Here is a 27237-nt window from a genome sequence, read left to right on the forward strand (position 1 = left end):
AGCTGCCACCAAAGAACAGGGTTATGTGAAAAAAAAAGAGGATGCTTTGTATGAATGTCTTTCATCAGCATTAAACAAACTTAAATTGAACATTGTCATCAGCTTAGCTTTAATTCAGACCTGAATGACCAAACCTCCCCTGCCAAAAAAGGTGGTTTTATCTTGAAGCAATTAACACAAAACAATCTGTATCTCACAAATTAGTTGTTTAAATTTACTTTCTAGTGTGGGAGGGGATGAGTCACTGGACAATAATTACAACTATAGCAGTAATACTTTCAGGTTGAAACACTACTGCTTCACAAATGAAATGATTTTAGTAACTAAACTCAAACACAATTTGCTGGAGAGGACTTCTAAAACTTTTGAGATACAAAAGTATAATTGAATCAAGAGACAGTATTCTCTCACAACTGGTATATGGGCAGCTACCTTGGGCTTTGCTACAGAAGTGGTACAATCAGATGGATGTAAGGAGAGGCAACTATGGGTGGGTTCAGAACTGCTCAGATATACTACATAGAACGCATTATAGCTTACCAATAGAATAAATACAAAAAAGGCTTTAGAGGGAAAACTACTGTTGCTTTGAATAAAAAAATAAATCTGCCTTTCCTTGAAAATCTATCTTCCTAGCTGACATCACCTTTATTTAAATGCTATTTTAAAATTAGAAGTTTTAGTAACTTCAGCATTGCCTTGTGTCCTATAGAGGTTGAAAGATATATTCAAAATTGGTGTTTGTGACTTAAATTTTATTTTACAAGGTTAAAAATGGCATAAGCTATTATATGGTTTTCCTCTTACACACAGCTGCTGCTTCTGATATTAAATGGAGGCTATGTAGATTGAATTCTTCCTAACGGACTCAAATTCTTTTTGATTCTGAGTCATCTTCAGTAGTTTAGAGATGTTGTTTCACAGAGATTTTGTTTCACACTGAAGCTTTTGCCCCTATTTTGAGAATACTTAGGGGACATAAAAAGAACAATGATATGTTCTAGGTTTCAACAATCCTATTACTTTCTAGAACTTTAAAGAATGGAAGAATATGGTCTAGCAGTAAACAAAAGTACCAGGCTTTTATAATTTTATTTAAATCTTAAACCTCTTAAAATGTACTGTTAAAATTGCTGTAATTAAAATTACAGCTCTGGAGAGCTAGTTCTTAGAAACATTGTTTTAAAGACAGTAGTTACAGATTCAGGACTTGCTTTAATTGATTTTTAAATAAAATATATTTGAGTATCTGTAAAAAAAAAAGAATTTAATTCAGCCCATAGTTGCTGATTAAAGACATTATAAGCCTTAGAGTTTCATTCATTCTTTCTCAGAGGATTATACTTTTCTAATTTTTTTAATCATATTTCTTGAAAATCAGTGGCAAGGTACATTTTTTAAAAGAAATTTCCTTATTTTTTATAGACACAACATACCACCCTATATTTTACTGTTATAATGCAATAATGGCAAAAGCAGTAGAACTTCAGGTCAAACAACTCTTGCTACTAATGTAAACTCATTCTCAGAAAACTATTCTCACATGGACAGTGGTTAGAAAAAAGTACATGAATGTGCTACAAAAATAGAGCCACAAGACTTCTCACAAGTAAAATAAATTCCTCTGTATAAGTCCACAGTTGACCAAGGTCCAGCCTCCTTAACAGTGAGCAACAGGAAATATGCTGCCAAGTCACCATCTTCAGTTCTGAGAGTGAGTTTACATGCTTCCCCAATGGCACAAAGTCTCATGACAATCCAATGAATCAAAAGACACTTGGGAAATATTAATAAACAATTTTTATGAACTATTACAACAAAGAACTTCAGCAAGAAGGAAAATGAAGTTTATGATCTTTGAGTAAACATTTTTAGCATAACAGTCTCTGCGACCAGATATTTAAAGAGAAAATCAAGCTTATAAAACACCATTTCTCTGTTATCAACTGGAATACACTAAAAAGAGGATAATGGAAATACATGTTCTTAAAGCATTTCCACAGGAAATGTCCATAATTATGACATTCTAAATCATTTAGCAATTGTATATGCTACATTAACTAAAACAAAGGTATTCTTTATTGCACATTTTAAAGTTGGAAGGATACTCTAGTTTAAGTGGGGGATATTTAGGGGGAAAATATTTTGGCTCCAAATGTATACTGTGCCAAGGCAGCTTCATTCTAAAAACATAAACCAATTAAAAAAACTTTTATATTTTGAAGCCAATAATCCTTCAACACAATGAATAGTTCATAGTCCACTTTCTGACTAAGTGTCAGAGGTTAATTTTATGGGCCCTGTTTTAAGGCCTGTGAACAGCCCTCACTACTCTGAGAATCGGGTGTAGTTGGAGGCTCATCTTTAAAGCCTGAAGACATTAAGTCTTTTGCAGCAGGTGGTGGCCCATAGTCTTGGGGACCATGAGTTGGAGGTGGTAATGGGGCACCAGGAATGAAGTACTCTCTTGGGTCAAATGAACCTAAAGATCTAAATGGTGCAGGTCCTGGAAAAAAATCACGAGGGTCAAAAGGCAAATCCCATTGTCCAGGTGGAACACCTGGTGCATATTCTCTGAAGCCTATTGGTGGATGCATATCAGTACCTGGAAAATAATAAGGAAGTTATGTAAATACCCAGAAATTTCTGAACTTGGGTGATTTCAAGTATGTTAATATAGTCTTTAATTTCTCCCAAGCCTAGAACATCAACTGGTGAACACCCTGACTTGCCAGATGAGGCAAACTGAAATGGAACAAGTTTAGGTTATAGCCTGACCAACCAGCCATGAAGCAACATATTAAGGATTTAAACATGGCTCTACCTAGCTCCAGGCTTATCTTTTTTCTTTCCCTACTATATAATTGCAGAATTATTTCTATCTCACAAGAGCTCCATTTATATTTGGAAGTACTAAATTACCATGACAAGATAATAGATTATGAAATAAGAACTTTGCTACATCAAAGAAATTTTGATAAAAGGAAATCCCACTATTTATTACTGTATCCATTAAATATTCATGAAGTATTTCAGCATGGACTTTACACATGCCATCAAAATCAAGGTGCATGCCCTCCTGGAAAAGGCCTTCCACAGCCACCTAATTAAATCAGCAACATTTATTAGGTCACTGTTAAATCCTCCTCTTTAACACTTCCCTCTGACTTTTCTCAAGGTAAGGAGGATTTGACTTTTCCTTTTCTATATTCTATAACCTACTGCTTATGCTTCCATTATGGGTGATTACAAACTTTATGCTATAGGATTTTCATATCTGTGACAAAATTTTAAGTTATGGCATATGTCTCATCCACCTTTCCATCTATTGCAGTGCATATCAACATATTTTCAACAAACATCTGCAGAAGTAATATTTCTGGCTTTTCTCTATATAGCCCCTTATCCTTGTCAATGAGATAGCTATTGCCTATCTCAGTATAAGATTATGTAGTGTCCCATATGTCCCAGAAAACTGGAGGAAAAGTTAAAATGTACTCAGCTGTATCCTTTCATTGTTAAGACCTGAGATAGCAACCAACTGTTTTAGCAAGCAATAGAAATGAAAGATGAATGTGATTTATAAGTCAATCACTACTGTTCAGATCATCATACCAAATGGTGGAGGAATTGGCCGAGGCCCAAAAGGCCCACCGAGCTGAAATGGCGGTCCATACCAAAAGGGAGGTGGTGGAGGCCGTCCCATCGGGGGTCCCATAGGGGGGCCCATGAAGGGTACCCCTGAGAAAGGAGGGGGCTCTTTCATAGCCATATTAACCTGCAATTTAAGATTTGAAAGCAGTTAAAAGTTTTAAAATTCCTATGTATTAAGACAAAGTACCAACACCGATAAAACTAAAACCCCAAACAGGCACCTGTCCAGAGAACACCATCAGTGCAACAAAACTCTACCCACCCCTCCTGTGTATTCCCACTGACAGCTTACAGAAGTTATAAGGATTCCACAAGAGGGAGCAGTTTGTTACTGATTATATCTGCACAGGAAAGGGAAAGGCAAGAGGACTGGCAGAGGTTATTAACAGAGGTGATTTCTGACCAGTATGTCTTGCTGTATTCACTACAACCTATTTCAAAGGGAGTCCCCCCCTCCCCATCACTTCCCTTTCATCACAGTAGCTCATTACTTCCATATTAAGAATGAACAGAATACAATGAAAAATCCATTCTCTACCCATGTAATAATAGCTACAATTCAGAGTATCTTCAGTACGTCTTTCATATATTATTCAACCTCTGAGATCTTTAAGTAGACTGTCTTGTTTTAAATAAGAGGGAACAAAAGCAAATGGATTATCATAATTTGTTGACGGCCACACTGCATATTAAAGGATCTCAATCCCAGGTTTGCCTCCAAGCCATGCTTTCCCACCTATACTCCTCTCTAACAACAGGTCTTTGCTCTCTTTTAAATCTTCTACTACAAAGGGGTTTGGGGGTCTTATCTAAGCTGCCCTTAGATTGCTCCAGAGATGTATGTTCCTGGAATATGTATACACTGGAACTTGAGAAGTATTTTCCAACACAATGCTATATACACAAATTAGGAAGACAAGGCTTTAATATTTACTTTCATTTACTGTACACCATTTGAGATATTGATTTATCATTTCCTATGAGTAGTGGGTTTGAAACTAAACAATTAAAAATTTATTTTATTATAGAGCTGCAGAAGACCTACCAGATATAATAGCAACACAGTTACAAGAGAAAGCACTTATGTGAACAAATGAGACCATTGCTTGGGACTGGCTCAAGAGGTCATTTCAGATTATCATTGTTGCACTGAAACAGTATTTCACTTTCAGAAAATCTGATACCAATCTAATTCAAATAACTCAAAATAGGGTTTGCTCAAATGGAGGAATTCTTAAATAGTATTCTTCCAAACAAAAATAAAAATGATGAATTATATAATTTATAATGAATTTACTTTGCCTTAGAACATTCAACACAAAACACCATATAAAGTTAGAGTGATAACTTTTCACATTCTGTAGTTCATTATAGTTGTACACACTTAAGCCACATTTCCAAGTTAAGGAGAAAAGTAAGCTCAAAATTGCATGCAGTTTAAAGCAAACAAGATCAGTGTCATGCTCTGAATATCCTTCCCAGAAATGCACAGAATAAAACCCAATTCAGTTCTCAACCTCTAAGTACTTACTCCAACTGGATGCTCAGTCAAAGAAGTAATGGTAGAAACTGAGTGGGTCTCAGGTTCTTGGGGAACAGTTTGCTTTTTAAAAAACAAATGGGATAGTACAAATAGAACACAAAGAAGGATAAAGCAAAGAGCAAGTACTGTAAGAAAGCTACATGTTCCTGCACGACCACGTGATTCACAGTAACTACAGAACTTACCTTGCCCTCATCTGTCACCTTAGCTGGAGAAGAACTTCTGGAGCTGCTGTTCATGTGAGCTGGACCACATCCTGGGTCTGTTAGAGATCAAAGAATGGATTCAGACTTATGCTAACATGAAAAGAATAAAAATCCTGCATCCACAATTACAGATTCTTTGAAATTACTTGGTCTCTTTACCAGAGGCAACGGGTTTCCCAGATGCCTCAGAAGACCATTGAGTACGAGGTAAAGGTCCATCCATTGACCCTTGGGAAAGAAAGATCAGAGCCCTTGTATGTATTTTTCAGAAGAAATAAACCACTGGTGGACAGGTCAGGGTTCAACAATAACTAGAAAGCAACATTAAAAATGGGTTGCCCAGGGGTTAGGGTCGTAGCTCAGTTGTAGAGTGTTTGCCTAGCATGTGTGAGGCACTGGGTTTGATTCTCAGCACCACACCATCTACAATTAAAAATATTTTTTATAAAAAATGGGTTGCCCAATACGAAAATCACAATTTATGAAGAGACTTAAGTAAAATAAAGAACTGCCTTGGCTTGATAGAACAGCAAATTAATACGTACTGGTCCTAAACTTTAAGCTATAGACTTGAAGTATGTGTAGGTTGGCTTTTCTTTAGTCTATATAACCTGACTTCCAATCTTACCAAGACTACAGTCCTATTTAGAATTGGAAATAAGACTCAGTATTTCATATTGGAAATATGTATGCTACATAAAGTTTAAGGCTACTTTTATAATATTTGGGAAAGGAACACCATAGAGATTTAATTTAAAGATAAAGGTTTACACTTCACAGTGTAAAATTTAAAAGAAAAAAACAATACAAGGACCTCCAGGAAAAAAAAAATGTTTTCTATTCTAGAACAGATTTTACAGAAAACATTCACTAAGATAAAGTAAGAAATTATCTTCTATATATTGTGCAGGCCCAAATTCTATGTTTTCATTAGAATATTCAAAAGGGAAAAAAAAAACAAAACCTTGAAGCAGTTTACTATAAAGCAACATGCGAATGCTCACCAAATCCATTTCTAGGCATATCTCTTTGATTAAGAGTAGCAGAAGGAGGTCTCCCAGCTGGCTCTGCTGTCAATGGAGGGGAACATTCTCCACTACTCACGGGGGATACACCAAAAGAGCCATTATGGCTCAGTGGACCTAAAGACAACAATGCCGTGTTACTACTTTAAGGCAGCCTTCTCCCTGACACCAACTCCCACACCTCCCGCTTTAGCAAATCATTCAGATTATTTCATAACCATTACACACAGAAATAAAAAGTAATTTACATACATTCTGCACCAAGAAATAAAATAGCTCCTTTTACAAAGTGCCCCCTACCTCTCCGAGGAGGATTTTGTAAATTTGGTCTCCCCGGCATTGGTTTTACAATCACAGGTTCATCTTGCCACATTGCCATCTTTTGGGTCATTTCCAGTAGTCTTGAATATTGAGAAAGAATGGGCTGAATTATGAGACAGCAATCCTAAATAATATCTAGCATAACCTTAAAACACTATAAAACATACAGTAAGACACAAAAATCACATACTTCTGTCTCAAATTAGCAACTTCCCTTTTCTCTTCAGCTATAGCTCTTTCTGCAGAACGAGCTTTGAGCTATTAAAGAGAAAATATTCAAATTCAGTTACGGTAGGCTATGCAAAAAATAAAGAAAAGGGGGAAAAAATCTTACCCAATTATCATGAGCTTTCTTCTCATGCGTAGCAATCTGAAAAAGACAACACATTAAAAAAATGTTTTTAGGGACTCATTATAATAGCCTATAATTGTCTGTATTAGATATCAAAGAATTCTGCAACTACAGGACAGTATTAATTACTACCTGGTTTTTAAATGAGCGCTCGGTTTTCTGTAATTCTTCTTCCATCTCTTCAATTCTCCGCCTAAGAATTACAACAATTGAATAAAATTTGAAACATTCTGACCATTTTCTCTTTATTCCATCAGCTATACTTTTAAAGACTTTTATCATACATAAGAAAAACATTTCTATAGTTATATGAATCCAGTGTGATCAAAACTAATACTACAGACCAGGTGCAATGCCACATGCCAGTAATCCCATGCCAGATTGGGAAGCTGAGGCTGGAGGATCACAAGTTCGAGGTCAGTCTCAGCAATTAAGTGGGAACCTATGCAACTGAGACCCTGTCTCAAAGTAAAAAAAAAGGTCTAAGGATGTAGCTTAGTAGTAAAGCATCAAAAATAAATAAATAAATAAATAAAATAAAAACCTAATACTAATAACTTCTTTATCATTTAATTGCTAGAGATTCTGAATTGATAAATTATAATTTCCTTAACTGCTCATCAGTGTGTTCTCAAGTAATTCTGCTAGAAATATCTTCCTCCTTAAAACTTTTTTTTCTCTTTTTCAAATTATATCCATAGAAGATTTCCAAGGTCTATCAAATGCCACACTTTTGTCGGTCATGATATAACACACAGCAAACTGATTTCTTAAGAATTACTACAACATACAAAACCCCCAGAACTGTTTGCATTTACCAAGTTCCCTATGGTCTTGCCCATTGGGTACAAGTAAATTTTTGTTAACATTTTTTATTTGTTAAGTTGAAATTTATTTTTTCTCCTGTGTGAATTGAATGTGTTCATATCCTCTCGTTATTATACTTCCATGCTATTTTCTTCTATCTACATTATGTAAAAAAAGATTAAAAAGAAAGCTAACACTAATTCATTAGACATTGACACCCTCCTTTAGAAACTGAACTCACTTGTAATTTTTAACTTCCTGTACAGCGGAAACCACCTTTTCATCTGCAGCTGACAGCTGCTGCTCTTTTTCTAGTCTCTCACATTCTTCTTGACTCAGTTTCCTAAAATAAAGCCAGTTATCAATTCAAAAGTTTCTCTTTGTGAATATCACTTCCAACAATTCTATAAAATGCTTAGGCACATAAAATGGGAATTCAAACCTGCAATTTCATAAATCAAACTCTGCAAATCACTTACATTTTCTAACTTCTCCTCTTAATTCTCTACTTACCAGTAAATAAAATAAATGTGAAAACAACATGTGCCCCAAGGGCAAGTCTCCTGTGTGTAAGATAATAAAAACTCACTTTACTTCAATGTGGAAGATCAGGACTGATCAACCTAACATAATTAAACATATTAGGATAAAGCAGGGGATAATTCTTTTCTCGTTTCTGCCATGGGTAGGACACTAAGTATATCTTTGTCATGGAGGAACTCTTTTCTCAATCCAAGACTGGTACCATAATAAACATATAGTCAGTCAAAGAAAAAATCTTCTAGAATATGTCTTTTAGCTATGCAATTAACCACAGAACATTTTTCACACTTTAGAATTGTAAATTAAGCAAAAAGACAAATCTGAGTTTTGATAATGTCTATCAACCAGAAAAAGAAGCCAAACTGACCCACTATCAGAGTATTATCTACTGACAAGTTTTAACTCTGATCATGAAACTCAAGATGTTCATCTACTGACACAAAGGTAGCTACATTTAATGATTTAAAAAATACTATTTTCTGCTATCCTTGTACTACTTTAGCCATAGTTCCAATTCGAAAGATAATTAACTTGAAAGTTAATTTCCATAAATCAGAAGAACTACAGTAAAAAAGGATTACTGATACCAAATAGAAAAAGGGGATTATATATTCTTATATAGCTTCTCATTTAATTCTTCAGCAAGTATTTTATGAGTGGCTATAATATACTAGTTACCTTGTAAGATGCTAAAGAATAAAAGAGCTCACTGTTTCAGGTATAAATGATGCCTAAAGGAATATAATAATTTTCCCCACTGGCGTAAGAAGGAATATGGAGAAAACTGAATCTTGAAGAAAAGAGAGAATTTTGTTTCCAATTATCAAAGAGTTAGTCTGAGAGCACTAAGAACAATCAAAACATCTTTATAAGAATATAAAATTGTGTTTGAAGGGATCCAAGCTAAAAAGTCAGTGAAGATATATGTATGTGGCCAAGATCCATTAGAAAAAGGAATCTCAGAATTACAAGTAAGGCTGGCACTTTAAGGTACTTTTCTCCTATTAAAGATATCACAAAGATATGAGTCTGAACCAAGCCTTCATTAAATTCCTGGGCTTAGAGGAAAAAAGAGGCTACCAATAAAGGGACCCTTAATAAAAGCCCTAGTCTTTGAGTTTAGATTAGAAAGTACTGCACACTTAAGTGATGAATAGGCAAAAAATCCAAAAGGAACAATACTGAAACATTGAAAAGACAAGTCATTTTTGAATTATCTTAATTGTTGACTAAGTTTAAAGTGACAATCTTACTCAAGTAACCTCAACACTTTTCTATAAGAAGATAACTTCGTCTTAGTCCTCAAATTTCATCTATAATTATCACAACAATGTTGGCCAATCAAAACTGACCAGGCACTCCATAAGACAAAATTCTGTGAGAAAAAATCCCACAGAAAAGGAAATCAGCTAATGGGGTTATCTGCACATGTTTTAAAATCACTGTGCTTTATATAGTCAAAAAAGTAAAGTCAAGATTATGAATTTCAGGGCTGGGAATATAGTTTAGTTGGTAGAGTGCTGCCTTGCATGCACAAGGCTCTTGGTTCAAACCCCAGCACCACTAAAGAGGAAAAAATAGATTATGAATTTTGTCAAAGGATTAGAAACTATAAAACCAAGAAATAGTTGGGTGTGGTGACCTTCCTACAGTGGAAGATACTCAGGAGGCAGAGGCAGAATTATGAGATTAAAGATAGCTTGGAAAGCAGTAAGACCCTAGTCCCTTATGAGAAAGAGCAAGGAGTCTGGAGAGGTAGCTCAATAGTAGAGCACATGGCTCAAGGTCCTGGGTTTGAGCTGTAGTACTGAAATAGGACTGGGGTTGTGGCTCAGTGGTGAAGCATGGGCCCCACACGTGTGGGGCACTGGGATCAGTCCTCAACACCACATAAAATAAATAAAATATTGTGTCAGGCTGGGGATGTGGCTCAAGCGGTAGCGTTGTCGCCTGGCATGCGTGCGGCCCGGGTTCAATCCTCAGCACCCCATGCAAACAAAGATGTTGTGTCTGCCAAAAACTAAAAAATAAATATTAAAATTTTCTTTCTCTCTCTCTTAAAAAATCCTATAAAAAATAAAATATTGTGTCCATCTACAACTAAAATAATATTTTAAACCCTGAATTTTTTAAAATCCTAAACTCAATGAATGATTTTAGCAGCAGATTTGGGAAGTAAAATAAATCCTAGCGCTTTTAAGACAGGTCAGAAGAAAATATCCAGAAGAAGTAAATCCAGAATGTAGGAGGCAGGGGAAATCAAATTCTAATATGCATTATTATAATCAGAAGAGAGAATGAGGTAAAATCAACATTTAGAAAAAGACTCGAAAATTCAAGAAGTGTTTAATGGTCCCAAGCAACATAACTGCAAGAGGAAAAGTGGGTGGGGTGGGGAAAACTACACCTAGGCACTTCCCAATACAACTGTTAAAAAAACAAGAGAAAGGACTACAGAAACTAGGGGAGGGATAAGACCAAACAACAATGATAATGGACTCCTTAAAGAAAAAATTTAAAACAGATGGTAATTAATTGGATATTTTTAAATTGCTAAAACTAAGTAACAGTCAAAATTCAGTAGCCAAAAGAAAGATCCTTTAAAAATGGAAACTGGTTTTAACTCTAATCATGAAGTTCATGTCAGCCTAATACGGATTATAAAGGTAGCAATATTTAGTGGATAAAATACTATTCTCTGTTTATCCTTGTACTACCTCTGATACACTAATCAAATCTATCATTAAAGGACAATGTTCAAATAGAATGAAAATAATTTCAAATAAGAAACCAACAGTGTAGAATGCAGAACTACAGAAACTTTAAATATGTGTATAAATTGAATGAATGTCTTGTGGAGTTCACAGTATATGAAGTACTAACATATAATGCCACAACAGCTATCTGATTCAGGAGCTACTTAAAGCCCATAAAAAATAATAATAAACCTATTAATCTATGTCAGGTTTTTATTAAATCCAGAATATATACCATGGCCTTTAAATTATGAGAAGATGAATAAAATTATAATTATATAATTATAATTGCATTATAATTTATGATTACATCAAGCTTATACAGGGGATGAGGAAAATAATTAAAAATATATAAACTATTAAAAAGATACAAGGAAGAAAAAAAGAACAGGTCATCAAATAGAAAGCAAATTCTTCATAAACCACAGGCACATATTGACATGGACAGACTTATATTTTAGAAAGTCCACTCAAGCGGCTATAGAGAAAACTACTAAGAATTTGAAATAAGTTATATACAAATATAAAAAAATGGAGAATGAAGACAGATGATCTAGGTTAGAAACAGAAAAGATGACAGAGGCATGAACTGACATAGTACCTGGGGATGAGTAAAAAGAGTACAAACCACAGATGATGACTGAATGAATTTTGGAGGAGTTGAGAAAAATAGTGCTACAATTTAATTGCATTACAAAGAAAATTAATTGCCTTTTAGGTCATTCAGATTACTAGTAGGGACAGAGAAAACAAGTGTTCTTTTAAAAAAAAGTGATAAAATGAGAAATGTTTCTTTGAAACAGGCCAGGAATTTAGAACTGGCCTGAACAAAAATTTGAGATTCTAAAAAGGTCACTTGGAGATCACAGAATTTTAGAAAAGTTAATGGAAAGGTTTCAATATGTAATGCATTAATTAGGCAACAGAAGTCAAAATACCTAAAAATAGTTAGGTCTGTAAGAAGGTCTGTCTTTGCTTTACAAGATATATATATGCCGAAGAGTAAAATCAGGTGCAAACAAATAAAATCTGACACAACCTATTTTTAGAGAATTCAAGTATTTTTGTGGATTAAAAACTTCAAATGAACTTTCAAAAAATAACTAGCTCCACACTAAGAAGATTAATATATAAATATATACTCCAAACAAGTACTTCTGTAATCATAACTCCTAAGGTCCTTGCCACAGTTCAATTTTGTGTGAACATCTGAGATATTCAAGTCCAAAACTTGTACCATCAATAAGTAAATATTATTCCTTTTTGAAGTTTTTATTCTACTAAAACATGTCATTCCAAATCACTCAGTATTTTTAAAGGTCCAGAGTTAGAGATACAAGTTCAAAACATTAGAATTACATAACTGATCACAATGAAAGGTAATTAAAATAAATAGGGGGATCATAGAAAGGGTCTTGAACTTTGAGAGGTATTTCCACAGTGACTGTTAATACCTTTTTACCACTTCCTGCCTTCATATGAATTTGACAATTGATTATGATGTCCTCACAGCCTTAGTTTATGGTTCCAACTACCTCAGGACTCTTAAGACTGACGATGGAAAGAAAAATGCAACTTATAGGAAAAAAAACACAAAGGAAAAAAGACAAATCTCTACTTATTACAACTAGAAGAAATTGTAAATAATCTTAAGAAAAGATAAAATTATCTGTTAGTTCACACAGTGATAACAATAACAAACAATGAAAATCTTACTTTTGTAGTGCCATCTCATTTTTCTGGTAGAGTTCATTTAAAATCTCCATTTTCTGCGTTAGAGTTTTGCATTCCTCTTCTAGTCCAACTTTAGAAGACTGTAGTGAATTGCAGTCACCTTCTAATTTATTTATTTGGTCTGTAAAGGATAAAACAGCTTATCTCTATATGTGTACAAGGACTTAAGAACTTGTTTGAGGGAGTAGTGCCAAGAAAAGTAAGAAGCATGAAAGCAAGAAGCCATTCTTTATCTTTGCAATAAAATTTTAAGTCTTTCCAACATGGCAATTTCTTCTCAAGAAGAACCCACCTTCTAGATTACATTTTGTGGACATCGAGGCTCTTAGCTTAAGTTGTAAAAGTTTTAGATCCTCTTCAACTACTGATATTGTAGTTTGTGTCTAAAAATTGCAGAAAAGAGAGGTATTCTTAAAAGTGAGGCACAGGAAGAATTCACAGGCACTATGGGACTCTAACAAAGAACTATACCCGAGAGACATCCATCATCTGCTTAATTTGATCTTTGATCTTCTCATTCCGATCACCTAAAAAACAAAAGACTTTAGCTTTTTCTTTCCTTACTTTTAACTCTATATTCTCCTAACTTCCCCAAACTAAATAATGATTGTGTTCAAACACCAGAAGAAAAAAAATCAATTAAATAACTAAACTGATTAGACTAATGACTTTTAAGAGAATTGCAAGCTTAGATTTAAAAAAAAAAAAGAGAGAGAGAGGTGAATTTCAGGCTGGGGTTGTGGCTCAGTGGTAGAGTGCTCACCTAGCATGTGTGAGGCACTGAGTTTGATCCTCAGCATAAAAATAAATAAAAGTACTGTGTCTGTCTTAAAAACAAAACAAAAAAAAAAGGTGAATTTCTAGTTTGCACAACTAAAATGTTATCTATGCTATTCTTGTAAGATAAAATCTTTTCTTCTCTCTCAGATCTATCTTCACCTGGGCAAGTAAGTGTCTTATTTAGAAAGATTCAATCCTCTATTTTCTCCCTGAATCTACTACCAGGTGTGGTTTGAAATTCTTGCTATGTAAGCAATATCCAACTTGGGAGAAAACATGTGGAAATATTTTCCTCATCAGTAAACACTGTTACACTCCCTCTCTCTAGATTTCTGATAGTCTCTAGCCTCTGTTCTCACAGCCTTAGTTTATGGTTCCAACTACCTCCGGACTCTTAAGACTGACTGTGGACCTTAAAACCACAGAGCCATAGAGATGATGAGTATCAAAATCAACTATCATCTGCATAAGTTAAGAAATAAATTTCTCTTACTGTACAATGTTCAATACTCTAAGTATTGTATAGGATGTGACTATTGTAGCTGCAGTGTACTTACTAGTTTTCAATGGAATAGAAAAAGTCAGTGTTCTTCACATGCCTATTGCTACATTATACCCCAGCAACCCACCTCTGCCAATGCAAAAGACATATCTATAGATCCAGTGATATGTGTCTACAACCCTGAAGCTTAAGAAGAAAATCAGCCAGCTGAAAAGTGGCATCTGTATAAATACTTAATTAAAGACAAGAAAGCAAAAAAAGGATTCAACCTCCCTGAGACTGATCTTACCTGCTACCTCTCCGTTGGTTAATTCATCTGACTCATCTTCTCTATTTTGATCCTCAGATTCAGATTCACATTGTAACCGATTCAACTGTGTGATATAATTAGTCAAAGCCTAGAAAAGAAGCAAAAGGTTGGAAGACTCTCGATTTTAATTCAGAAGATTTCAGGAGAATTCATGAGATGAAACATGTATTTGGAGTATAAACTTACATTAATAGTATCATCTTTGTGATTAAGAGCTACAAGTAAATCTTTCTGGAACTTCTCAAATGATTTGATTTGTTCACTGAGCTCAGTGTGTGATGCACTCCAGTCTTTGACTTCCTGCTGCAACTGAAAAGTCAAAACACATGAATTCCTATGGGTTAGGGAGGGGTTTCTGCACTGGATACATCAGGACTACAAGACTTAGACAAAGAAATAGAAAACCATACTCCTCGGTGGCCTGCCTCAATCGAGGGGGTTGAGACCTTGGTTACGGAAGAGGGCGGAGTGGCCCCAACTTTGACAGCTGCAGTAAGAACATCAGAGCTCTCAGGAAGTTGACCCTGTTTATTGCATTCCCCAGAAAATTGCTGCCAATTCAAATAATTTACCTCCAGCAAGAATGGCTGGGCACATATGACTGTCTCCTAAATTTAGACTCCTTATCATGTAATCTTCCCTTGGCCGGTGAATCAGTAACTACTCAAAAGAGGATCATAAAATACTTAATTTTCTGGTTTAAAAAGTTTCTTTGAGGCAATGCAAGTTTGTAACTGATTGACATTTTAAGAAAATACACATATACTAGATAAAAATCAGGATGAATAAAGTTTATTACATTTGAACAACCATTTTAATTGACTTTGCACTGAAAAAATACACATTTTGTATAGCTTTCACTGGACAGACTATCAGGAGGTACATCTTCAGGTTTTATGTCCATTTCCTTTTCTTTCAATGTCTGTTCCTCAATTTCCCTTTGGTTTTCATTTTCATTCTGTTTAAGTTTGTGCAACGGCAGAGAGGACAAGACAGAAAGAAAACCTGTCATCTTAAAAACAGCATATCATTCTTCTGTACTGGTATGATGTGAACCAGAAAGTGCTTGAAATAATATTTAACTACAATTTATCAAGAGATCAGCAGTATCAAGAAAAGGATAAAACATTCAAGTGTAGAGATGAAAAATGTTTTAATGGCTTCAAACTAATATACTCTATATAGTGTGGCAATAAGGGTTGTCAATAAAGGTTGCTCCTTGGTAGAACAGTTTCTCCTACAGCAATGCCAGATTCAAATTATCTTAAACAGAAAGCAAGGCATTTTGACTCCACCTACCTTACATCTAAGTGATCACCAATATGTTAAGCTCAGTAACTATAAAAATACGTCACCTATCAACAATAAAGACAAACAAATCCTACTGCATTGTTGATCTACTGTTCCTAAATGCACCAAAGTCAATACTACCTGTGTTTGCGTACTGCTGCTGCGCAGCTCACAACACAGCTTCTCTCTTCCAGCAAAAGACAGCTGCTTTAGTGCTTCCAACTCTTCTAAAAGCACCCTTTCTCTTTCTGAAACCAGGTTTTTGTTATTTAATGAGGATCTCTAAATAAGAAAAGAGGTCATGGAAGAATATTGATTGCGATAGAGGTAAAAAGCAGATTTCTTTTAACCCCTTGGGACCAAGAGACCTTGGTTCTACCTTATGATTCATATTTCATTATTAGGGATTAAAAGGCACATATGAAGTTCAATGCAAAATTCGCAACTTTAGAAAAAAAGTTATTTAAACTTAAATATTCGGGAATTTGTATAGTTCGAGTAATATTTTCTCTGTCAATTTTTGCATTGAAATTTTAGAAGAATAAATTCACAAAATGCAATGAAGAAAAGCAAAACTGATTTTTCTTAAAGGAGAGAGAGAGAGAGAGAGAGAGAGAGAGAGAGAGAGAGAGAGAGAAAGAGAAAGAGAGAGAATTTTTTTTTAATATTTATTTTTTAGTTCTCGGCGGACCCAACATCTTTGTATGTGGTGCTGAGGATCGAACCCGGGCCCCACGCATGCCAGGCGAGCGCGCTACCACCTGAGCCACATCCCCAGCCCCACAAAACTGATTTTTCAAATGATATATTTTATTCTCAAATATCAATTTCCCTATTATTTTATATTTTAAAAATACACGTTTTAGTTTTCAAAATTAAATTCAATAAATTTGTTTTCATAAGAACTTTCATGCAAATATTTCTTGCTTTTCTGAAATAATTTTGTGAGTATATTTTATATAGCAGTTGATAAGAATATAGCTCCCAAATACCATGAGATATTTAAATTTAGAAAAGAATGTTATATAAATTTGAATTTCTCTAATCAACAAGAGATGTGTCCTCTGAGAGAGTTCTAGAAACAGATTACTTCAGAAGATTTCCATTCATGATTAAAAAGATGGATTAAAGATAGCTAAAGATAAACCTTGGAGATGGTAATTGGTAGACTCACAGAACTACAAATGAACATTGAAAAAGTGAATGACAGCAACTGTATACTCAAGTACCTCAGTATAATATTTCCAAAACTCTCAAAGTGCTTTAGCTATGTATGGTCAATAGAATTTTAAAATTTATATTGTAGTCACATTTCCAGTGCCTGAAAGGCAGTTAAATAAAATGATAATGCACATTATATCAGTTGAGTTAGGTGTGCCTAACAAGGTCTAAAGTTGATCCCAGGAACTTCCTGATGTTAAGTATTTGTAATTTATTTGTATCTAGGAAAAATAATTTTGACTTAAAAAAAAAGCCACATAAAAAATACCATTATTTCAATTGAGGAGAAAAGAGACTCTAAAGTTCCATACCTGGGCTAACTGTCTATTAAGTCTCTTAATCTCTTCTTGTAGCTGCTCCATGTGCCACATGTGTGCCTGCCTCAACAGTTCTGTGGCCTGTTGATGTTCTTCATACTGTCGTACAAGTTCTTGCCTCATATCTTCCAACTGTTCTTCGTTTGACATCATTTGTTTAGAAGCATCCATGCTTGATGTCAACATCTTACCATGAATCTTTGATAGGAAAAAACACAAGCAAAAAACTCAATCATAACATATTTTGTGGTAATTAGTCAGCACTGATACTTTAACTGAATATGAAAACAATTCTATTAACAACATAAAGCATCTGAGTTTTAGTTTTATTATTAAACAAAAGCATAAATCACTTTTTTTAAAAAAATTATTTTTTAGTTGTAGATGAACATAATACCTTTTTTCATTTATTTTATGTGGTGCTGAGGATCAAACCTAGTGTCTCACCCATGCAAGGCAAGCACTCTACCACTGAGCCACAACCCCAGTCCATAAATCACTTGTTTTAAAAAAGTATTTTTCTTATTTATAATTCCAAAACAACATGAAGTTAATTTATTATCACCATACATGTTATTTTCCAAAAGGAAACAGCTACTTACAAGATAGTTTAGCTAAAATCTAATTCTAACAGAGAAAAACAAAATACTCAAGATTCTTTATCCACCCCCTCCAACCCCCACCCCATCCACTTTTTTTTCCGCCCATACTAGAGATTGATCCCAGGGCCTCACACATGCTGGGCAAGTGCTCTACCACCAAGCTACATCTCTAGCCCCTTCTCTTAATAAAGTTATAACTCCTTTATATCTCTTGATATTTTATAATGGGGAAATAATATAAACAACAACAACAAATATACACACACACACACACAAAGTTTATAGGGCCAGGGTTGTGCCTCAGTAGTAGAGCGCTTGCCTAGCATGCATGAGGCACTGGGTTCAATCCTGGGAACCACATAAAAATAAACAAATAAAATAAAGGTATTATGTCCATATACAACTAGAAAAATATTTTTAAAAATTAAGTTCACAAAATATAAGGAATTTTGCCTATTTAATTTTTATTCATTGGTCATCACCGTATTATAGAAAACTGCTTATTCAAAGAAAAATTATAATAAATTTTATTTGGAAATAAATGCTTTACATTTATGAGTTTCTCACACTCATGACAAGTCAATAGGTTCTATGAATACTTCAATCCCTTAAGATACTAATTAAAATCATTCTGCCTTGAACAGCTATAGCTAAATTAGTTTTCATAAACATTTCACAAGTTTTGCATTACATAAAAAGCTGACAGTTTTATTTGAATACTCCTCTGAACAAGATATATCTATCGTGAACACATAAAATAAATTTGAAATTCAGATAATTTTAAAAGAAATAGAATTTATTGTTTTCTAATAAAGGCTGCAATTCGTTGGGGTAACAGATCCTCAACTAACAAGAAAAAAGAATTAGTATAGAGATAATAAGATACTTTGAATTGTCTTCTTGAATTCGTAGCAATTTCCTTTTATGTTCTTACATTTAATTGAGCAAATCATTTGGCCACAGGTATTACCTAGTTACAATATAATTAATCTTCAATTAGTTTAAATAAAACTAACACAGGTATAATTTACAATGAGAACTTAACATGTACTATGTCCATAAGACAACCAAGAATACTATGACCTGATTTATTTTATACTTCACACCAATATTGTTTCACTTAATCAAATACCTTATAATTAATAAAATACATTAAAGTCAAGACTGGACTTCATACTTTCATTCTCTATTAATCAGCATTATTGCTACTGTTTTAAACTGAAGATATTATTATAAGTTTTTCTTTTTTATATTCAAAGAAGCATACTTACAGATTCGCTAACTATAAATGTTTTGTCTTTGGAGAACATTTCTTCTGAAATAGTTAGTTGGTGGACCTCTGATTCTGTTATATCATCAAGATGATCACTGTTTGGTAATAGAACTTCTCCATCTTCTCCTAACTCTTTACTAAGTGGCTTAAATTCTTCTTTAAATTTCATGTCCAATGCATCAGAGGTCTGAAGATTAATTTGATCCTGAGATAATTTCATTTCATTAAAATAATGTTTTTCATTTTGCTGACAGAAAGTAAGTGCTTGTTTTGATGACATAGTATTTTCTTTTCCCTTTGATAGTCTAGATAGTTCAGTTTGTTGAGCAAATGCAATGCTCATTGACACAATGACCTAAAGAAATCAATCAAACAAACAAAAAAGGATTAGATTTATAAATACCAGCTGGATTTAAAAAGTGGGTCATTACTCAAAATTATATGAATTAGAAAAAAGCCTGGCCTCATAGTTTTAAAAACAAAAATAAATCCTCTGATAAAATGATACAGAGATAGGCTATTTTTCAATAAATTTAACATCAAAGTGTTTTACTGCCTGCCTTTTAAAATAAAACAAGCAAAACTTTTCTAACTATAACATCAATAAATGCTCAGTACAAAAATAAAAAAAAATAAATAAAAGTCTTTATATTTCTTCCTTCCAAGAAAATTCACTTGGCCATAGGTGATAATGTTCTGTGACAATCCTCCATCAGTATCTGTAGTTATTATCTAACATTACAATAATTTATCAGGGTAATACAACTACTTTTTCTCTTCATAACTTTTCCCTCATTTTTAGAATGCCAAACTCCTTCACAAGGTAACTATTTACAATGTAACACATATATAAAAACTTGTGGCATTCTGAAAAATTGTAATTACTATTCTATATCAAGAAAAAACGTTCTTTTCAATGAAAAGCACCGCAAAACATTCTATGAAGCAGCAATTATAGTTGATGCTGTTACACAACTGTTTGATGGACTATATATGAAACTTACAAATAAAAACAAAGTACATACCATCAATAAAATCCATGCTTTTTTTGACAGTTCAAAGATCAAGAAAATCTATAAACCAAGAAAACCTTGCAGATAAACTATAAACTTACCTTAGCTATTTCTTCTTCTAATCTTTCTTGGTATTGTTTTTCCAAAAATTTAACCATGTTTGTTTCTTGTTTCATTCCACATTCCTTAGAAAACTAAATTTAAGGGTGAAATATGACAATTTACACTGATTTTATACCATTAATTTTAAGGATGTAGTCAATATTCCAAAAATATCACTATTTTTGGACACTTTCAAATAAAAATAAATTTCAGTTATCTTTTAACTAAAAACATTTAATCTAATAATCCTACAAAATAATTACACTTAGTATAAACTTAAAGATGCAAAGAGAGAAATATATTTACATATCTGTAATTATTAGCATAAATTCTAGGGTGGGTTAAAGATACTTAAATATAATTAATAAGACATAGGTAAAATGTTAACAAGTGGCTATGTTTGATAATGAAATCATGAGCAAATTTTCTTCTTGGTATTTATTAAAAGAACACAATTTTCCACATACAAATTATTTTTATCAATTAAAAAAATAAATCTTCTTTTAGAAATGTAGATATACAGTCAACATGAAAGTATTTGTTTATTTACCAATTATTTGAATTTCATCCAACAGACATTTAATAAGGGATGAGTGTGGCTCATATCTCTTCTTAATATCCAGAATGAGAATGGGCAATAGTCAGTGATTTTAATTTTTACTAGAATTTAGAATTATTTAGTGAAGATGATGATGCAGCTGGGGGTTGAAAAAAGTTTTGAATAATACAATGTCGAGGACAGGCAGAGAGTGGTTCAGTGGCAAGCACGGTAAAAAAAGCGTTTTTCTATCATTATTTCTGTTGGAAGGTGGCCTGATCCATTATTCCAGCCCTAGCACCTTGGATTTTAGGGAATCCTATACACCATTCTGAAGATACCCTCCGCTTCCATAATGGGAAGAAAAGACTATGTTGGCCATGGTACTGAAGCTGATTTGTTACACAGTTCATAAAGAAATGTTACAAAGAAAAAATTTAAACTCTAACAGGGGAGGAAAATTCTCAAATTTAACTTTCTCTGTGTTTTTCCTATGCTATGAAAAATATTTCTATAGACATTCTGGATCTTTTACATAAGGTATTATCCTCATGATTTATGCTTAATCTTAGCCAAATATTTACTACATAATTACAAAACTGAAGACATAAAATTGATAGTAAGAAAAAGTATCGGTGTACATAAATGTTTAAAAATGAAGATTAAAAATAACATACCTCTATTGCATGATCAATATTCTTTTTTAGACAACTTCCAGGATGTACTACTGATTTCTGTACATCAGATTCTTTAATTACCACTGAATCAACAGAGAAGCTAAATATAAATAAAAAAGTATAAAAAAAAAAATTAGTGTTGTGTGTTTTATCCAAAGTTTCTACCATGTATAACGTGTACTGAGGCAGTGGGGATACAAAAATGATAGTTCCCCCAGGGTTACAAGTATTGTAACTTAAAACATTTTTGACTAAGTTTTCCAATTCAAAGTAACAATGAATATTATGTCATTTAATGAATTTCAGTATAAATGTATGATAAAAAATTTATTATGTAAAAAAAATTTTTAATAATTCTTTTAAAAATAACATCTTAGATATGCTTATATAGCAACAGTGTACATAACATACTATATACACTGATACTACACACTACTTATATACCTAAGATATATGATACATATTATTCATATTACATGGATATCTAAATTACACAGACACAAAACATATAATAATATAGAATAGATTATATTGGATTAAATATATTAAAAGAGCCAGGTACAGTGGTGTGTGCTTGCAACTCCAGAAATTTGGGAGGTTGAGGCAGGAGGATCAAAAATTCAGGATGAGCCTTAGCAATTTAGTGAGACTCTCTTTCAAAAAAAAAAAAATGGTTGGAAATGCAGGAAGATGGCTGAATAAAGTATTTGCTTCCCTGACAGATCTGTGGAGTGAACCAAGAAAAGCAAAAAGGTCACTTTTTTCAACAAGATGGGTGAATGGTCCAGAACTAGGAAGGACTTAACTGGAATTTAATACTGGATACTCAAAACAGATCATGGACTCAAGAGATCTTGTATAATAAAATAAGGGGGAAAGATCCCCAGCTCCAGAGCTGTAAAATAGCTGGAAGTACAAACCAGAATAATCCCTATGTGAATGTAGTAAAGCAATAAAGGAACCCCCATTCCTAGGAAAACAGAGGTGTTTTGCGGTATGGAGAGCTTAAGAGCTCAGAGATACTGCTCAAAAAACAACAACAACAACAAAAAAAAAATCAGTAAGCTGTGCTGCACAGCATGTGTGTACAGGAGGGAAGCCACCAGCTTTCTTGGCGGCATGCATGGAGGACAGCAGAAAGAACCCTTGTGAAGCAGTGGCTGGGGGGCCTGCAGTTAGGTGAGTCAATTATTGGCAGATCGAAGTCTGGCCCCAAAAATGTGCAAGGCAAACCCATGCTGTGTGATAGAGAGTGTTCCAAAGTGACTGGAGAAAATCAAGCATGGAGGGACATTTACACAGGAGAATACTGATCAAGGAAACCCACCTGGCTTTCCCCTCCCCATCCAATCAGCTGCTTGCAGTACTGGCTGGAAGAAAAGTGCCTGACTGTGAATTTGAAAGGACAGGCAAAGAAAGAGATCAAGTTTGGAGACCAAATGATGACCAGGGTTCATGGGGTCTGCAGGCAAAGTTGTGGGCTAAGAACAGATTCCTACATCACATGTGTAGAACCTAAAGGAGATTCCCGAGGTACAGTCTTCCAATGTGGACAGACAATTGCTGAGCCTTGGAGGTGTGATGACTTAAAATCTTCAGACCAATAGGCACGCAGTGAAGAGATTGGAACGTACCTAAGCCTACACCTTGGCTCTAGTAGTTCCGCTTCCAGGACTAACACTCTCACCCTAGCAACCCTAACTACCCTGAGGGTAGAGCTAGCATCAAATTCCAGACAACATACCTAACTGCTCAGAAGAGAAGCTGAGAAACTTGAACTGCAATGGAAAAAAGTGTTCAATTTTTCATCCAGATTCCTTTTTTTTCTTCTCTCACATGTCTACCATTTTTGAAACCAAGTATTTTTCATGGATCATTTTATTGAGGACTGGGATATCTGAATAGTACATTACAGTTTTGTTATTATTTTCTTTTAAAAAATTATATATATATATATATATATATATATATATATATATATATATATATATATATATTCCCCTCTCATTTATCTGTTTCCTTGTATTCTCTTTCTCACTTTTCTCTTGCTAACACCCAACCTCTATTAAGTCCTCCCTTCATTCTTCCTATAATTTTTTAACTTCTATCTTTTCTGATCCTTCCTCATAAACATCACACCCTACATGACTTTTGTTCTCTCTTTGTCCACCAATGGAAACTGTAAACTTTTTTGCAAACTTAATGTTTATATTGTAGACAATAATTGAACACATCATTTCAGTTTAATGGAATAAAACTGTGGATGCCTTAATAGGAGCTATTTGGTTTAAGGCTGTATATTATTTGTATTGGGTGCAGTTATTATTTGTCTCTTCCTTAAAGGCGAGGTACTAGAAATCTTCAGGGACACTATTAATCTACAGGGTAGACACTGTACTGCTTGAAATCCACACTGCTAGAAGGACAGACATAAGAACAACATGAGAAAACAATGGAACAAAGTGGCCCAAACAAACCAAGATGATCCAATAATTAAACCCATGGACAACACAGTAAAAGAAATGTAGAAAAGGAATTTAGAAAGTACATATTAGACTGACCTGGTACATAAAGAATGATATAGGGAATAAAATCAGAGATAAATTTGAGGAGGTAAAAGATCATTGCAGAGGCAGAGATTCTCAGAAAATTACAACAACAACAACAACAACCCCAGAAATCCTCAAAATGAAACAATCAATAAACCAATTAAAAATTCAATGAAAATTACTATCAATAGACTAGACCATTTGGAAGATAGAACCTCAGGCAATGAAGACAAAATATATAATTTTGAAAATAAAGTTGACTACACAGGGAAGATGGTAAGAAACCATGAACAGAACTTCCAAGAATGATGAAATAACAAGAAAAGACCAAAATAAGATTTATCGGGATAGGTGAAGGCATAGAGATACAAACCAAAGGAATGCCCAGTTTTTCAATGAAATAATATGAAAAAATTTCCAAAATCTGAAGAATGAAATGGAAAATCAAATACAAGAGGACCTCAAATGTACAAGATCACAACAGACCCACATCAAGACACATCATTAAAAAAAGGTCAAATATATAAAATAAGGATTGAATTTTAAAGGCTATGAGAGAAAAAATATCAGATTATATATAGAGGGAAACTAATTAGGATCTCAGGTGATTTTTCAACCCAGACCCTCAAAGCCAGGAGGTCCTGGAATAATATATACCTAGTTCTGAAGAAGATGGATGCCAACCAAGAATTTTATATCTAACAAAAATAAAACTTCAGATTTAAAGATGAAATAAAAACCTTCCGTAATAAAAAAAGGTTAAAGAATTCATAACTAGAAAATCTGTGCTAAAAAACATTATCAACAAAATATTCCATGAAGATGGAAAAAAAAAGTCAAAAAAAAAATCAACAAAGGGAGGAGCCATACAAAAGGAATAATCAATCAAAGGAGAAATTAATTCAAAGTAAAAAGTAGAAATAACCTAAATGACTGGGAACACAAATCATATCTCAAAAATAATGTTAATGGTCTAAACTAATAAACCCAAAAGACATAGATTGGCAGATTGGATTAAAAAAACAAAACCCAAAAATCTGTTGTCTCCAAGAGACTCACCTCATAAGCAAAGACATCCACACAGTGAAAATGAAAGGACGGGAAAAAACATACCACTCACATGGACTGAGTAAACAAACAGGGGTTTCTATCCCCATGTCAGATAAAGTGTACTTCAAAGCCAAAAGTTAATCAGAAGGGACAAAGAAGACATTTCATACTGCTTAAGGGAATTATACATCAACAAGACATAATACGTTAAATATTTATGCCCCAAACATTGGAGCATCTACATATATCAAACAAACCCTGCCTCAATTTCAAGAATTACATAGACCATAATACAATAATACTGAGTGACTTTAACAAACCTTTCTCACTACTGGATAGATCGTCAAACAAAAACTAAACAAAAAAACTATAGAACTTAATAATATAGTCAATAATTTATACTTAACAGACATATAAAGAGTATTATATCCATCAACGAATACATGCTCTTCTCAGCAGCATACAGACTCTTCTCTAAAATATGCCACAAAGCAACAATTATGAAATAAAAAAGAGATTATACCCTGCATTCTATCAGATCATAATGGAATGAAATTAGAAATAATTGATACAATAAAAAATAAAAAACTCCAACACCTAGAGACTAACCAATGGACATAAGAAGAAATCAGGGATGAAATTTTTAAAATACTTACCAGAGATAAATGAGAACTAATAAAACTTGTCAAAATCTCTGGGACACTATTAAGCTAAATTCATGAAAGAATGGAAAGTCAATGAGTAAATGACCTAACATAAGACCTCAAAGCCCTAGAAAAAGAAAAACAAATCAACACCAAAAGCAGTAGAAGACAGGAAATAATTAAAATCAGAGCTGAAATAAATGAAATTGAAATAATCGGAACAATTAAAAAATTAACAAAACAAAAATTTGTGTCTTTGAAAAAATAAATAAAATTGATAAACTCAATCGTGCTAATGAAGACAGAAAACTCAAATCACTAAAATTCATAATCACAAAAAATATTACAACAGATACTGTTGAAATACAGTAGAGAATCAGAAGTTATTTTGAAAATTTATACTCCAATAAAAATGAAAAATTTAAAGACATCAACAAATTTCTAGAGACAAATGAGCTACCCAAAAGGAATTAGGAGGACATACACAATTTAAACAGATCAATTTCAAGCAATAAAATAGAAGAAGGCATCAAAAGCCAACCATTTAAGTAACACCCAGGATGAAAAAGATTCTTACCCAGTACTACAAGACCTTTGATGAATTAATACCAATAAGCCTCAAACTATTTCATGAAACAGAAAAGGAGGGAACTCTTCCAAACTCATTCTATGAAGCTAGTATCACCTGATATCAAAATCAAAGACACATCAAGGAAAGATAACTTCAGACCAATATCCCTAATGAACATAGATGCAAAACTTCTGTATACAATTCTGGCAACTCACATATAAAAACATTAAATATATAGTTGTTATGGTTTGGTTGTGAAGAATCCCCCAAAAGTTCACATAAGACAATGCAAGAAGATTCAGAAGAGAAATGACTAACCTAATCAGTGAATTAATCCCCGATATGAATTAAAAGAAGTGGCAGGGTATGGCTGGAGGAGATGGGAATTGGGGGGATGGCTATGGAGTATACATTTTTTATATGGAGAGTGGAGTCTCTATATGGGGTATATATTTTGTATCTGGAGAGTGAAGTCTCTGACTCTGTTTCCTGATCACTATGTGAACTCCTTCCCTCTGTCACACTCTTCTTCCAGATGTTCTGCCTTACCTCAAAGCCCAAGGGATGGAGCTGGCCTTCTATGGACTAAGACATCTAAACACGATGAGCCCTCAAATAACACCATGAGTCCTTTTCCTCTCTTAAAATTGTTCTGGTCAGATCTTTTAGTAACAGAAATAAAAAAGCTGACTAAAACAATAGTGCATCATATTCAAGTGGGATTCAAGGTTGGTTCAACATACAGAAATAAATAAATGTAATTCATCACATCAATAGACTTCAAGGAGAATCATATGATCATTTCAATTGGAGCACAAAAAGCATTTGACAAAATAAAGCACCCTTTAATGTTTAAA

The 27237-nt window shown here is 33.6% G+C and overlaps 1 protein-coding gene across 1 annotated transcript in view; it reads right to left on the minus strand.

The window, feature by feature from the left end:
* Window positions 1–2291: 2291 nt before the first annotated feature.
* The window catches only part of LOC143389077 (A-kinase anchor protein 9-like), a 73001-nt gene continuing 48055 nt past the window's right edge, over window positions 2292–27237 (minus strand). Inside the window, exons 11-29 of the mRNA XM_077108301.1 lie at window positions 21567–21666; window positions 20351–20443; window positions 19235–19591; window positions 17356–17559; window positions 15965–16105; window positions 14720–14842; window positions 14513–14621; window positions 13413–13468; window positions 13234–13324; window positions 12924–13062; window positions 8150–8251; window positions 7234–7294; window positions 7084–7119; window positions 6940–7007; window positions 6729–6829; window positions 6408–6545; window positions 5383–5459; window positions 3616–3778; window positions 2292–2506 (exon numbers count right to left, since the gene is read on the minus strand). Coding sequence (XP_076964416.1) covers window positions 2292–2506; window positions 3616–3778; window positions 5383–5459; window positions 6408–6545; window positions 6729–6829; window positions 6940–7007; window positions 7084–7119; window positions 7234–7294; window positions 8150–8251; window positions 12924–13062; window positions 13234–13324; window positions 13413–13468; window positions 14513–14621; window positions 14720–14842; window positions 15965–16105; window positions 17356–17559; window positions 19235–19591; window positions 20351–20443; window positions 21567–21666 — 2374 coding nt within the window. The remainder of the gene's footprint in view (window positions 2507–3615; window positions 3779–5382; window positions 5460–6407; window positions 6546–6728; window positions 6830–6939; window positions 7008–7083; window positions 7120–7233; window positions 7295–8149; window positions 8252–12923; window positions 13063–13233; window positions 13325–13412; window positions 13469–14512; window positions 14622–14719; window positions 14843–15964; window positions 16106–17355; window positions 17560–19234; window positions 19592–20350; window positions 20444–21566; window positions 21667–27237) is intronic.

The sequence above is a fragment of the Callospermophilus lateralis genome, unplaced genomic scaffold (assembly GCF_048772815.1).
Source record: "Callospermophilus lateralis isolate mCalLat2 unplaced genomic scaffold, mCalLat2.hap1 Scaffold_43, whole genome shotgun sequence".
Lineage (NCBI taxonomy): Eukaryota > Metazoa > Chordata > Mammalia > Rodentia > Sciuridae > Callospermophilus > Callospermophilus lateralis.